General features: G+C 33.2%; 2 protein-coding genes and 1 non-coding gene across 3 annotated transcripts; 2 read left to right on the forward strand and 1 right to left on the reverse strand.

Annotated features, from left to right (window-relative positions):
* Positions 1-2,304: 2,304 nt before the first annotated feature.
* On the forward strand, positions 2,305-5,470 carry LOC111410317. Its single transcript, XM_023040581.1, has 3 exons — positions 2,305-2,604; positions 4,414-4,468; positions 4,934-5,470. The coding sequence occupies exons 1-3, from the start codon at positions 2,428-2,430 to the stop codon at positions 5,236-5,238; spliced, it is 537 nt and encodes a 178-aa protein (XP_022896349.1). The 5' UTR covers positions 2,305-2,427; the 3' UTR covers positions 5,239-5,470.
* Positions 5,471-6,453: 983 nt separating this feature from the next.
* On the forward strand, positions 6,454-6,525 carry TRNAC-GCA. Its single transcript has one exon. It is a non-coding gene; the product is annotated as a tRNA-Cys (tRNA).
* An 879-nt stretch (positions 6,526-7,404) lies between these two features.
* On the reverse strand, positions 7,405-14,729 carry LOC111411314 (protein pleiotropic regulatory locus 1). The gene is made up of 14 exons (XM_023041856.1): positions 14,442-14,729; positions 13,072-13,096; positions 11,751-11,862; positions 11,467-11,517; positions 10,803-10,964; positions 10,636-10,721; positions 10,461-10,562; positions 10,244-10,327; positions 9,730-9,790; positions 9,577-9,643; positions 9,375-9,452; positions 8,174-8,238; positions 7,956-8,033; positions 7,405-7,867 (listed from the first exon to the last, which is right to left on the reverse strand). Exons 1-14 carry the CDS (start codon positions 14,561-14,563, stop codon positions 7,695-7,697), a joined length of 1,266 nt encoding a protein of 421 aa, XP_022897624.1. The 5' UTR covers positions 14,564-14,729; the 3' UTR covers positions 7,405-7,694.
* Positions 14,730-15,260: the final 531 nt, after the last annotated feature.

Here is a 15,260-nt window from a genome sequence, read left to right on the forward strand (position 1 = left end):
TCTGGAACATGTTGATCATATCCATTCTCAGATAGAAGGTTTGCCTGACCAAATGCCGAATATACTATACTATATTAGCTCTCCACAACTGGTGGAACCATATACTTTCCCATCAACCTAGTGTTTTCATTGGTTGCAACTTCATGCGGTTGTGCTATCACTAGATTAGCCCCTATGGCTATTTGATTCGGATGTTCCTCTGCCATGACTTCCTTTTTCTGTTTATTGTGTGTTTTCCAACTCTCATCTTATTCGAAAGGTTAAATGTTCAATTGATCTCCTAGTCAAATTGAGCAAGATCTCAGTTGCTTGAACTTTGAATACAATATCCTAAAAATGAAGTAAGAAACGCTGTAAAAAATTTCTAAATTAATGACTAAACTAAAAAAAAAATCAGATTAAAGGTAAAATTAATTAGAACTTATAAAAACTATAGTCTCTCGTAAAAGCACCAAAAACTTGATCGTTTGATTTCTCGCAAGTGAACAGAATCGTGAGCAAGTAATATAATAGTGTGTAAAGTGTCAAACCCACGAGGACTATGTATTTGATCAAGTTAAAATTAATTGCAATTTTAATTGAATAGCAAACAAGTTATTGTAATTATTCTAACTAATATCTAAATTATCAATTAAACTAGAAAGTGATTTAATGAGGTTTTTCAATATGTGAAAGTATTACTAAAATGTTGAATCCCCTTGTTATTCTATTTTTAGTGTAATAATTAAAGTGACAATTTGAAATCATTTATATTGGTCAATATTCCTATTTAATTGAAAGTTTCTCTCGATGGCGATTAAATCTATTCCCGTCATGTGACGATTCTATCTCTCAATGAAAAATGCAGACATGATAAATGCATTAATAGGTACTAGAACATCTATTGAAACCATATAAAATATAGAGGTATATCTCTATCCTCTTCGAACCTTACAATGCTTCTTATATTGTGCTTATGTCCTATTGTCTCTCTTGATAATGATAAAATACACTAACAATTCAATTAGTGATCAAACAATTGAAAAGAATGATAAAAACGATAATAAACATCCACAAATATAAATTAAATTAAAGTCAAAATAATTAATTAAAAACTACGAAGATCATAACAAGGGTTTCTTAGCAATGTATAAAACTAGCATAATTTATTGAAATTACAAAAAATCATATTTAAGTGAAAAGACATAACCCGGATATTTTTATAAATTGAGAAGATGAAAATGAGTCTTGAAATCTTGAATCTCTTCAATGGTTTCTCGATGAATTTTCACTTGTGTCTTCTCTTATTTGCCCAAAAATTAAGTTTGAATTTCCACTTGATTGAATTCTTGCAAATCCCCTTCAATTCTCTCACAAAATTTATGAATTTTCCTCATTTGATAATAATAATTGATGAGTGTGTATATATATATATATATATATGAGATGGTCTTTTAATGTATTCTGCTATTAGGTATTTGTATGAATCGATAATTGGTTGAAAATTATATCCAAATTGGTTTCCAAAAGAGTTCCAATCGAAAGAGGAAGTTACCTTCGTCCATGTATTTTTTGTCTTTGCACAACAGTCAGTATTTTGCTCATAACTTTGTCTCTCGCTATCCAATTGAGTTCATTCAAAATGTACTGGAAAGCTAACTCAAAAGTCTACAATTTTTGCTGAAATAGAATGTTTCAATTCGGATGTTTACCATACCAAAAATGGATCGCAATTCTTTAACTAACAATTTGAAGATATCTTATGTGATTAAAAGTCGATTTATATTAATATTCTGATAATATTTCATTCTTTTTTTTACTTCTACTTGCATCCAATTGACTCCTATCAATTTTCAAAATATCTCTTGTGGTTCAATTCAACCATTAGATATTTACAATTTGGCCCTTAACTTTGTACTTCGTCATTTTTCGCTTCTTATTTCAATTCAACTTTCGACTATTGAGGTTTACCTAATAAACAAAATATACATTAAATTAGATTATAATTACATAAAGAACTATTAAATGTCGATATTTTTACGTACGTCCAAATAAGTGTGTAAAATATACTTATCAGAAAGCATGTTAAAATTTAATGATCATTTACAAGCATTTTAAAATAAAATGAATAATGTGTGACAAAAGTATAAATTTAGTGAGTAATGGAACATTTACCTCTAAGAAAACCTTTGAGCTTAGCGAAATAAGATTCACTTCTTTTTTATGAAGGAAGCATGTTAAAATTTAGTGAGCTTACAAACATTTTAAAATTAAATGAATAAAGTGTCACCGAAGTATAAGTTTAGTAACTAATGGAATATTTAACTCTAAGAAAACCTTTGGGCGTAGCGATAAGATTCATTTCACAAAAGAGATCTACATCTCATTCATATGAAAACCCCTATCAAAATTATTTTTCTTGCACAGAGCTAGTGAGAAATACCAACAATGGAAGACCCTAAAGTTGCCCAACCCACACCTCAGACCCTACCTCCACCCACACCTCAGACCCTACCCCCACAGAGCAAGAAGAGACCTCTCGAACAAAACTTATCCAACTTTAAGAATTCTCCTTATTACAAGATGCGCGCTGTTCTTAGAGATCTTCGACCCCATTTCATAGAGGTTAAATTTTGTGGATTCTTTACATTTTTCCAAGAAATATGTTTGGAGTAATCTAAGATTTTATTACATGGGTTTCTTGAATTATGTGGAATTTGTGGGAGTTTTTCTGATGCCCAAAATGAAACGGTAATTGATAAATTGAACTTTTATTTTCTTACTAAATGTCTAAAGAAATTTTTTTTAGATGAATTCATGAATTTCCCATCAAGATATATTCTTTTCATTTGATGGGTTCAGGGGTTTCTCCTAATAATTTGCTATACGAATTGGAAAATCTTCCTGACCTTTTTTGTGTTGATTTCTTATAAATTGGGTTTTCAATATTGTACTTTTTTCAGTGTACTAGGATTCTAAAATTAATATTACTTTTTTATTTTAACAAATATGGAAGAAGAAAAAAGCATGCCTTTTTGTGTTGCTTGAGTTTTTCCTTTTTCCCTATCACTATTAGGGATAAAAAAATGGATTCTGCTTGCTTTTGTGTGAAGAGTGCGATTGGTTTCATCAATTGTGTTTCTTTTATTTCATATTGAAATTTCCTTTCAGTGGTTCAAGATTTTATTTATTTGTGTCTGAGTCGTTTTGTTTACCTGAGGAAAGCGGTCAGATTTCTTGATTCGGGACAGTATATGAAATAAATTGATCATTAACAGATTGATTGATTATACCGGCAGTTGGCATGTAGAACTGTAATTCTCAGCCAATTTTATGGCTATATATATGCACATCTTTGTATTATTTGCGCTTAGGCGGATACCCATGGTTGGATGTCCCAATGTTGCTCTTTTAGAAGATACTCCCCGACCTTTTATTTCCTTTTTGGAGTTTAATGATCTTTAGTGATGCGGAAGTCTGTCTACTTGTATGCATTTATGGATGCTTACTGTTTACAGTCATGGTATTGGTCGCATTTACTATGTGTTGGTCCACACCTGCAGGGTTTTGAGTTAATTGTCAAAATGTAATTTCACTTTTAGGAGAAAGACACCAATGGTGGTTTTTACATCTGGAGGAACAGGGCTATGCCTTGTCAAATGAATTTCAAATTTAGATGTAGGGGGCGTTTGTTTTCCATTTTTGTAAAAATGAGAATGAAAAATATAGTCATTATAGGCCCCACACAAGAGATAGAAATTCAAATTTGATGGCTTGATGTGATGGATAACTGTCATATTTCTCATTTTAATGGAAAAGGAATGGGAAACAAGCGGGGGCGTAATAATCCTTTTTGTTACATTTAATAAACCTTTGAAGATGGTTGCTGTAAGAGATTGTGATTGTAATCCTGTATGAGATTGCCTTTGATCTTCTGGAGAAAAGACCACAGGTGCAATATCTCTCAGCTGTTATTCAGAAAGATATCGTTTATGAAATTGCTGAGTGGAGATTTATAAGAGACGATCTCTGCATAGAAATTGCACGCTGAACCAGGGTCTGAATTTGGTTGTCCACACATTTTTTACTGAATGGTCGACATATGTAGACACTGTCATGAAATTGTGTGGGGAAGAATTTGGTTTTCGGCAGTTTTCCTTTGATTTGTTGATTGTTCATCAGTTATATTTTTTTCGTTAATTGATCATTTTTCATAAAGCCGAAAGGTCAATGAAGCTTCATTTTTGAGAGCCAAACGGCAGATAATATAATCAGAAAGTGTTGCATTATCCAAAAACACCTTGTGGATAAGTGTATCGCTCATGAATCGAGCTACGTGCCTTTTTTCTAAGCCCAGTGCACGTATTTAGACTTGTTAAATTGGAATTTATAGTATTGAGGTTCTTAAAGTACTTCTTTTGTTGTTTCTTGAAGGTGCTCAAGACTCCCAATTTTCGAAATTGCAAGGCAGCTGATGAAATTCGTCAAGGTAAGAGTCCTTAAAATTTTCAATTATATGTTCGTGAACTTATGAGCTTGGGCATCGGGCATCACTTTTCTCTTTTAACTCTCCATGATATTTGTGGCTAGCATCTAATACCAATATGTTATTTTATATATTTATTTGTTTTATCAGGACTATTTCTTGACCTCCAACGGTTTGGGGGTGATTAGGGGAAGGGAGGCCGACATGAGATTTGATCTAAGAACTTATGTGTGATTGCCCCCCTAATCAGTTACCTTACCTATATAATCATGATCATCGTATTCTATCACTAACATCTTGGAAGTAAAAAAGGTAAATTTTTTACTTTATTTATCTTAGCCACATTTGCTCTACGATGGAGCAACATCCTCGTAACAACTTACCTTCTATGTACAATGTAGAAGAAATTACTTTGCAATTTATATGGGGGAAAATGTATGTGAAAAGATTATATAATCTAAATTTCAGGCATGAAGGATATGATGGATTTGTACAAAGAAATGATGTCCGAATCCATCAAACTGGAGAAGTGTAATAATGCGCCAAGCAACATTGAAGATGAACAGAATCTCAAAGAGCATCAAAAACGTGCCAAATTATCGGAAAATTCTACACCAGAAACATTGAACAGGCCTTTAGACCATCAGGCCCAAGGAGGGTCATATGTTGTTGGTGGTTCGGCTTTTGGTTGGAATTTTGTCACATTTCAGGGAAGTAAATCCGTCTATTATGGTCGGACAAAAGAGTCATTCCGAGCTGCTAACCCTCTCTGAAGGAGGGGCTGCATTTCCCATAGCTGCCCCCATTGGTATAGGCCTGTATCTCTCAAGAAGAAAAATCTCCAAGAATTCTTCTGTTTTCTGTAACATGAACTAGACATTTGCTGGACATTGTCTTTTGTTGAAACTGTAATGGTGATGCCTGAAATTGATTCATGTGTATTCTTCCTCCAAATCCCAAAGAGAGAAAATTATGGTGGATGTCATCAATCTATGTTTCTTAGTATTTGGGTCGCTAATGTTCTATTCCCTAGCAGAGAGTCTGTGCTGAACGTTATAAAGTTAAAGCTTGGTTAAAAATTGAAATGGAGAGAGAGAGCACGTAGGTAATTGTGCTAAATTTATTGAGATTTTCTAAGTAATAGCTAGTAAATTACCTGCTAATCAGCCTGAAATGCAAAAATTTGTGAACAATGCAAATTACCTTATTGGAGCCTAGTGTCCTTTTGCATGTTTTGTTGCACAAAATTATTGTTTTATTTGAAATGAATTTTGCAAGATGTACATTTTTATTTACACCTTTCATGACATTGCCCCCTATGTGGCATTAGTGATGGTAAAAAATCCCGGCCCATCCTGAATGGGGCAAAAAAAATTCTCCCCAATGGGTTGGCAGCTCCGTGAAAAGAAAAAAAAATGAAAAAAATTTTATTTTTAGATAATTCATTCGTTAAAGACTCGTTTTGAATTTGTATTTTATTTTCTAATAATAGCATAACTTGAAATTTTAAAAAAAATTGAAATAATAATAATAATAATAAATAAATAAATTGGGTGAAAAGCTGCCCGCCGCAGGGTTTGGGCGAGACGGGTGTCATCCCTATGTGGCACAATGTGCCACTAGACAGCGAAGTGAAATGATATTAAGGAAATCAATGGCTATAATGGTACAATGTGAAAGAATGTAAAACTTAATGTGAGACAAGATGTGCATGTAGCTTAATGCATTTGAAATAACTATGAGGAATTCATCTTATCCTTGCAAGATATTGTTTAAAAATAGATTTTTTTTTATTATTTAATTAAGATTTGGGTCGAGATACGAGTATTAACATTAATAATTTCAAATGTGAGAGGTTAAGTTAAATCATGCATCGAGTAAAATGAGGCAAAAAAAACCTATGTATGATTGTTAGGAATCGATTAACAAGGTTGATCGTTTGTTTTATAAAGTAATAAAATAATTTATTTTAAAAATCATACCAACAAGGGTCCATAGCTCAGTGGTAGAGCAATTGACTGCAGATCAATAGGTCACCGGTTCGAACCCGGTTGGGCCCTTTTTAAGATATTTCATTTTTTTTAACTCTTTCAAATTATTTGAGTTCCGTTCTTGTTTTAAATATTCAAATCGTACATTTCAATTCTAAATTACAGTTAAGACTCAAAATTTTCGCATATATTGACAATTGGTAAACTCATGAGATTGATTTTGATAAATTCACGAGCTATGAAATGTTGTCAATATTTATTTATTAGAAATTCCAAACTAGCTTTTACAACAATCATTTAGTCGAACTTCCATGTGTTAAAATTTCAAATCATACGACTACAAAAGTATATTAAATCGTGTTGCTTACAACACTCCTTACAGGTTTAGATTTGATGCATTTTTGGTAGCTCAAAATGGTACTTTTCTTGATAACGTATCATCTGAATAATGACCAAAAGCACCGAAAAACAGGTTGACGTGTTCCATTTACTAAAAATAGATTACATAAGCAAGCCTAAAAAATGCACTAAAAGAACAACTAACAAATTCAGGATAGGTCACAACTCATTCGATTCATTGTTAAATCTCGAATAACCTATGACAGAAAAAGAGTGTTAAATTTCCCAGTCACCAAATTTCATAGTCATCAGTGACATTAATAGGAAAAGTACTCAAAAAGACACAATAGGCTAGTACAATGCACAATATTTTAATTACAATGATGCTATATGTATACCTCTGTTGCACACATTGCACTCCCCTCACATGAAAAAAACCCATATATAATTTATTGTATGCAGGCAAGGGGTATAATCCACTATGTACACCAAAAGTGTACAAGTAGAATTTTCCTTTTCATTATTTGTAGATGAAATTCTAGGATCTTTAAATTTTAAAAGAAAAGCACGAACAAATCCACCTAACTGAACACAATATACGAAATAAGCTAGTAAAAAACAGGCACAACGGCCTTTTAATCTCTCAATTTGCAACTCAAAACCGAATTTCCAATTCATACAGATGAGATTCCGTTACATATCAGTTTTCCACCAACAAATGGTAGCATAAAAAACCTCCGTTAAAATCAGTCCATTATAACTCGTACATTTCAAAATCTCGAGATTGCATTTACGAAGATCGATTAGCAAATTCACACATCATAGAGCTTTTCTCGAGCTTCCCAATAGCGGTAAATAAGAAAAAGGATGAAGAGACTTCAGAGATAAATGCAAGAACATTAGAATCGCCGCATATCTTTGGGTGGTTTGAAATGTACGGGATGAGTTTCTGGAGTTGCCGTTTCATCCTCTTTCCACATCTTGATAGTCTTGTCTGCCTCACAAGTAATAAGTCGAGAACCCGTTAAATCATAGGTCATAGCATAGATTCCGGCTTCACTATCAAGTGACCCTGAAGTAGTAGAACCAAAATTTCCATTATCGCTGCTTTCAACAAGCCAAAGAGAACCCAAATTAATCTATCTGTGCAAAATACTTACCAGGCTGAACAAGTGTTTGATCTTGTTGGAAATTGTGACCACTCCTCCAGTCCCAGAACCACATGCTTCCATTATCACCTTAGATAAAAAAATGAGGGCGTTAAAAAGGATTAAAGAAGAATACCTCCACCTAAAAATAAGAAGAAAAGAAACAAAATAAAACTAACGAAACGGGCTAAGGAACAAGAGAACTGCATAATTCATGTATTGACTTTTACCTCCAGTGGCCAATACACCCTCTTCATTGACTGCCATTGCGTTAATGATTGTTTTCTGTTGAGAGCTGTAAAATACAAACATAAAGTCAACATGTCATCAGAAGAAAGTAGTGATATTCTTGCTCAAGCATAAAGACCAATAATTTAAAAGCATAAATTGAACATAGAGCATATAGCAGAGCCTGATCACTTTTGCAATATCACAGCAGGAATCACCATGTTTCCCGAGTTGGACTAAAAAGGGTGTATGCGGAAGAAAATGCATCTTATATGTGTCAAAATAACTAAGTGCAAGTTTGGTATTGATTTTTCGCCCCAAAAAATCAATTTTTTTTATCGTTATTTCAATATTCAAGTCGTCATTTTTGACTTCTTCTCTCATAGGTAAAACCCACTTTTCTCTCCATCAAAAAATCAATTTTCAAAATCACTACCAAACAAACCCTCAATGGTAAAACTTGTCACAGCCCAACTTGGTTCACAAGTTCCCGTGTGACCTAGGTATGAAGATCATTTAAGTACTACAAGTTATCTTTGTATTAAGCACACGTAAATATAAAGCCGAACCCATTAAGAGAAACAAAGAAAAGTTTCTCTCTTTACATGTGTATCTTGTATCGAACAGTATCAGACAAAATAAATCTTGCAGTTCCATTGTTGAGGAGATACACTAGAAGAAATCATATAGGGGATAAGTCTTCTTCAGTGTTATTGAAGAAGGGATCAAGGACACTTGCACCAATGTAATGTAGTAGTTTCTATTTAAAGCAATGTTGACCAAGACAGAATCATCTCAGAGTTCTCATGGAAAGGGTGAGAAACTAATTGAGCAACGGTCTTTACAAATAGAAGATTGGAACAAGGGTCTATTATCCTAGAGAGAAATTTATTATACTTATGTCGCCATCATTCAACAAACCAAAAGTTCAACTTCACTTAAGATAAACATGGTCCCAGGCCATCAGACCACATGATATAACACACCATTTTTCAAATCAACCCCTCCAATGGAATGTTTTGTTGTTTTTCCAAAATCTGACCAATAACATGATTAAAACACCCATCAAATGCAGTTTAGTTTCCCAATATCCCTTGCCTTCCTAGCATGAATTGAAATATAATTGAGCATCAAACAAAATGACTATTGATTTTGTATCCATCAAATTTGTGAGTACATTGTAAGACATGTCAAAAAACTCACAGCATGTTGTGCATAAATTCTCCTCTAGGAAGGCTAAACTTTTTGATATTCTCAGCAGAAGCAGATGCAAAACAATCTCTGCAAATATAAAATCAATAAATCAATAAAGTGCTGAGTCAGAGAAAAAGAAGTAAATGTTCAATCAAAAGATAGATCTTCGCTACAGAATAAAAAAGAAATATAGCAGACAGGGTTTACATACTCCTTGGGATGCAGAGCCATTGCTCGCACGGATTTTTTATGGTGTGTGAGAGTTGCCATTGTTTTACCTGCCAGACATGAGCATTTGAAATTTAGAAATGAGAATGTTAAAAATTTATAATGAAAGAATAGATAGTTCTTAAAATTACGTTACCATATCTAAGGTCCCAGAACTTTATAGTTGTATCATGAGAACCTGTTATGACTTGTGGATCCTGCAAATCAAAGTTATTTTAAACTTCTTTAAGAACATTCACTTTAAGCCCCATTTGGCCCCCAATTTTCTAAAACTCATATCGACCACATATTTTATTGGACCCACGACTTTTACCAAATTATCAACCATACCCACAAACTTTTATCAAAATCTATTAAAAATCTAATTTTTAGCTAAACCAAACAGGGGCTAAGTCTTTAACAGAAAGATGAAGACAATTTGATAGGGTGTTTTTTTTTTTTTAGTGCAAGAAGTGAAACGTTTTCTTTGCCATGTCAATCATTTTCCTGAACATCAATGATATTCAACGTGTTATCAAATGCAATTTACTTGTCCAATAACACTTGTGGGCATTCACATGACACTATAAAAAAGTTGATTTTACCAAAAACATAGCAAATATTATGGAATGGAGGGAGCATAATTACCCTCTTGTGACCTAATCACTTACCGTAGGTCGTGTGAAAACTGAACAAACAGTGTTATCATGCCCCGAAAGTGCATGAATTTGCATTTTGCTGCGAATATCCCACACCTGAAATTAGGTTTTTATCAAAATTTAGTGATTATTTATCACCCCTCTAGCATATCTAAAACACTGAGCTGAATATCTATCATATGTAAAGAATAAAGATAACGTGAAATTGGTATAAATATGATGTAGATACCCTGCACACAGAATCTCGACCGCCCGTGAGCAAAATGTCAATGGTTGGATGAACAGCCAAACAATAAACACCACTCAGATGACCATGATAAGACCGAATGACCTGAAAAGTGAAGATTAGTTGCATGCCCAACCAGAATCACTAAACCTAAAACAGTTCACATTCAATCACAAACCTTATTCTGCTCCAGGTCCCAACATTTAACTTGTTTGTCATCACCAGCAGAGAACATGTATGTATGCTTGCTGCTAACAGCCAGGCCTGTAGGGAAAAATTAATTCTTATTACTCTTCCATATGGCTTAGAGACTAAGGATTAGCCTCACAGTAGAAAGTAAACTACCTCTTATTTGTTCGATATGTCCAGTAAGAGTGAGTTTGAGCCGCCCACTTGCTAAATCCCATATCTTGCCAGCATAACAGAAAGAAAATAATTGAAGGACACCCAAAATAAAAATAAAAAAATAATTAAAAAAAAAAGGAAAGAAAGAAATAGAATGGCATACTTATTGATGCTAAATAAGTCGAAATATTCTGGGTGTAGAAAATGATTGATTTTCTATGACATCATAGGAAAAGATAAATTAGCTTATGACGAAAAATAATGCACATAACTAAGCTCAATAGGCCAAGTTCAAAAATCTTAGTGCTGCATCTAATATCCAAATTTATGAGTTGCTTTATTTCTTCAAGAAAGTAATTAAATAGTTCATTTAAACAGATATACCTATTTCATTCAACCAAATCATGGGACTGCTTTTATCTGCATTATAATGAATAAGCCCTTGTTTGAGCCCCATTTTTATCAAAATACATTTTTCTCTCTTCTTTTCAACCACACATTCTTCACTAAAATAATATTACACGTAAATCGAAAACTTTCCTTTATTTTTCAACCACACATTCTCCAAAAAATCACTATTCCAAAATACGTTTTTAACAAAAAATAAGATGGGGCTCAAACAAGGACTAAATGGTAGTGAACTTCACACTCCCGAAGCTCAATTATATATCCTTATTGGAGACTCCCTTCTGTGGATCCGTTGAATTTTCAGGGCCTGCAGAGAATTCAAATTCAACGTCAACAAACTAGACACAAACAACTAGTTACAACCTAGAAATGCTAAAAGATCACTGATATGCATAACATCCATTGAATCAACAGATTATAGATATCATGTCATCAAGTTCATCTTTTCAAGTAGACATTTTTACTGTATGTATCAACATAATTTCTTGAGATATCAATACTACATTAAGAAGATTTGAATATTAGCAAGGTTTTTAATACCTGGGAGTGCAAGGGCATTGGATGCAGCAGAAGCCTGATGCGCTTTACTTTGTGCAGCTGCCTTAGCATTAGAAGTTGCAGTGTCTTTTACTCCTCTATACTCAGTATTGAGCTTCACAATCAACATGAAACCTCTTCATTACAGAGAAATAACATAAAATTAACATGTAATTAATACAATAGTTATACGATACGCATCAATATCACACAGCATAAAAACGTACATATTTTCTACTCTGGCTCAATTCCATTAGTCTTTCAATATATATACATTAACACATCTTGTTTTCTTTTTCCACGTATTTATGCAGTTTATAATCCCTTGTTCACAGAAAATGGCAAAAGAATAATAGAGTAGCAAGAAACATTAACATTATATTAACTAGCATAACATGCGTCTATATATGTGTAATTGTATATAATTACGGTCGATTGACTTAAATTATATGATTTCCATAATTATGTGTATCTATATATATGTGTGTGCATAAATATGATTGTCCCACACTACACACAGAATTCATAAACGGTTGTTTAAGGTCCAAGTTCTTCCGTGCGTATTTTATCAAATCCTCTATAGATTTACGAGGTAGGTGTACTCATACGTTGTATGTTAAATCGTTTTCATACTTTAAAATATGGAATTCCAAGTAATGAATATGATATGGATCCTACATGTTTAAGTTCAAAGGACTGAAGTTTAGTAGCGCTACGCACGGGAATTATAGAAACAAAGTACGGTTCTTAATTCCTGTATCTCCCTATGTATGTTGTAATTATGTACGAGGATTATGGCCACCTAAGTTCGGTCTCTAATCCTCCTATCTCCTTATGTACGTTACGAATTCTTAAACTTTAAATATGAATTACAATTTATGTGGTTCACTTATTGGGATTTTATCTCATTGTCTATAATTTCCCCCTTTCAAGTAATTAATGCTCGAGGCGTTGAAGTTTGGAACGGGTCTCTAGTGGTATGACAAAGAAAAATAATTATGATTTTTGAATAATAATTTAATTTTTATGATCAAGTATTTGTTTTTAATTGTTATTATTGTAAGTTTAAGAACAATTACCTTTCATAAAAGATATATTTTACGATACACTCTAATAATCCAGAGGAAAAAATTTGGCTCCTATAAGCACCATCCAATTGATTTATTTTTCTAGTATTTACACAATTTATACTACCCCTTGTCCCCAGAAAAGCATGAAAAATGAACATTTTACTAGTTAGCACACTCTACCAAAAGCCTAATTCTTCTGCTTCCCCTTGGTTTGTATAGTATAAACACAGGTGTACACGTTAACAAGAACTAACCTTATGGCTCATCCGAATCTTCTTGCTACAAATCCAAATCAAAAAGGAAACAATTAGAGAAAAGGGAAGAGATAGCATTGACATTTGAAAATTAAGCAGAATTGCATCCATATGCTATAACTCAAATATAAGAACACTATTTACAGCATATGGTATGAGAGTCATCGGTGTTCCAAGTAACCTTTCTTGCCAAAAAATTCATAAAAGGAAAGGCGAAAAAATAGAGAAGGAGCCTCAGGTATTTAATAATATTGACAATCTGAAATTAAGGAAAATTACATCCATCCGCTAAAACTAAAAGAACACCATTTATAACATGTTGAAATGAGGGTTAGGGTATTCCATGTAATCTTTCTTGCAAAGAACTCATAAAAGGAAAGGCAAAAAATAGAGAAAGGAGAAGAGCTTGAGGCATTAAATAATATTGACCATCAAATAAATAAATAAAAAGCAAAATTACACCCTTACGCTATAACTCCACAATATTTCGAACATGTTGAAACGAGGGTCCTAGTACCTTTTTCTACTACAAACTCATTAAAAGGAAAAAATTAGAGAAAATGGAAGAGCTTAGGCATTAAATAATATTGAGCTAATTGCTCAAATGGTCACTGAATTTTGGTCCATATCTTTGATTGATCACTGAAATTTAATATATCGAGTTTTGGTCACTGAATTTTGGTCAATATTTTCGATCGCTCACTGAACTTAGACTTATGTCTTAGATTGCTCTCTAAAGTTTAAAATATCGAATTTTGGCCACTAAACTTTGGAAATATGCCGTACGTTACTCACAAGCATAACTGTTGAATTTTGAAAAATATCGAGTTTACAATTAGTAATGTACAATATTTTTTAAAGTTCAGTGAATACTGTATAATATTTTTCAAAGTTTAGTGAGTAATATGCAACATTTTTCAAAGTTCAGATATCAAAACTCGACATTTTAAACGTTAGTAAGCAATCGAAGACAGATACCATCAAAACTCAACATTTTAAACTTCAATACCTAATCAAAGATATGGACCTAAGTTATGTGACCATTGGAACAATTATCTCAATATTATTGACGATCGATTTGAAAAGTAAGCAAAATAAATCCCTATGCTATAAATGAAATATATAATAACACTATTTAGGACTTGTTGATATTAGGGTTTTGGGTATTCCAAATAACCTTTCTTGGCGTAAACTTGTTTAAGGAAAGGCAAGAATTGGAGGAAAAGGAAGAGCTCGAGGCATATTGACGATCGAATTGAGAATTAAACAGTATTATATAAGAGCTTGAGTCATATTGACTATCGAATTTAATATTAAGCAGTATAGTTTTTTTATATTGAAGAACACTATTTAGGGCATGTTGATGTAACCTTTCAGGATCCAGTGGAGGAAAGTGGCCATGAAGAGGTGAGAAGAGATCGAGGGCGCGTTTTAGAGATTTGAAGCTTAGCTTCTTCAGCGATTGCGGCTCCACTGGTAGCTCGGCCTCCATTGTTGCAACCGGCGATCTATTTGTGAGTGCTGTTGTTTCTGTATAGCGTAATGGTTGAAGAAAGAAGGGCCGCTGCGGAGGGGGCGACGGTGGCGGAACCGCGAGGGAGGGGGTGAGTGGTGGCGGGGATCCACGACTGGGATTTTATGGGTCCCGTTTCTTCTAACGAGGTGCCAAATTAAGCACATGTTTCGTTATTAAAATTTGATTTTAATATAATTCAAAGTTAAGCCCCATTTGATTTCCATTATTTCATCATTAAAATGAAAAATATTATCGTTATCTATCATATCAAGTCATCAAATTTAAATTTCTATCTCTTATGTAAAATCCATAACGACTATACTTTTTATTCTCATTCTTCCAAAAATAATAAACAAACGGGAGCTAAATATCAATATTAAGTACATTTTTTACGAATTTCACAAATTTTCAACCACACATTTCAAAATTTTCTATCTTAACCCCTGTTTAGATGAAATTTTTAGGGCAGAACAAGAATTCTTTGACCGTTGACTATCCATTTGCAATCGTCTTCACTGACCAAAACTCTCACAGGTGGGTCCAATGGACCAAAAAGGTCAAAATTTTGCCTTTTTTTTTTTTTTTTTGGTTGAAAAACCTGTCCAAACAAGGGCTTAATCTACTAAAAAGTCTAATTTTAATCCTATCAAACATCCTCCAAATTTTATTCCAA

The sequence above is a fragment of the Olea europaea genome, chromosome 15 (genome assembly GCF_002742605.1).
Source record: "Olea europaea var. sylvestris chromosome 15, O_europaea_v1, whole genome shotgun sequence".
Taxonomy (NCBI): Eukaryota; Viridiplantae; Streptophyta; class Magnoliopsida; order Lamiales; family Oleaceae; genus Olea; species Olea europaea.

Bases quoted from the DNA above. Each gene is read 5' to 3' on its own strand.
- LOC111410317 (XM_023040581.1), top strand. From the start codon at position 2,428: ATGGAAGACCCTAAAGTTGCCCAACCCACACCTCAGACCCTACCTCCA. The intron at 2,605-4,413 runs GTTAAATTTTGT...TGTTTCTTGAAG, and splicing joins TTCGACCCCATTTCATAGAG to GTGCTCAAGACTCCCAATTT. The intron at 4,469-4,933 runs GTAAGAGTCCTT...TCTAAATTTCAG, and splicing joins AGCTGATGAAATTCGTCAAG to GCATGAAGGATATGATGGAT.
- LOC111411314 (XM_023041856.1), bottom strand. From the start codon at position 14,563: ATGGAGGCCGAGCTACCAGTGGAGCCGCAATCGCTGAAGAAGCTAAGC. The intron at 10,965-11,466 runs AATTGAGCTTCG...AGCATCAATAAG, and splicing joins AGTCTCCAATAAGGATATAT to TATGCCATTCTATTTCTTTC. The intron at 10,722-10,802 runs GTAGTTTACTTT...TTTTCCCTACAG, and splicing joins ACATATCGAACAAATAAGAG to GCCTGGCTGTTAGCAGCAAG.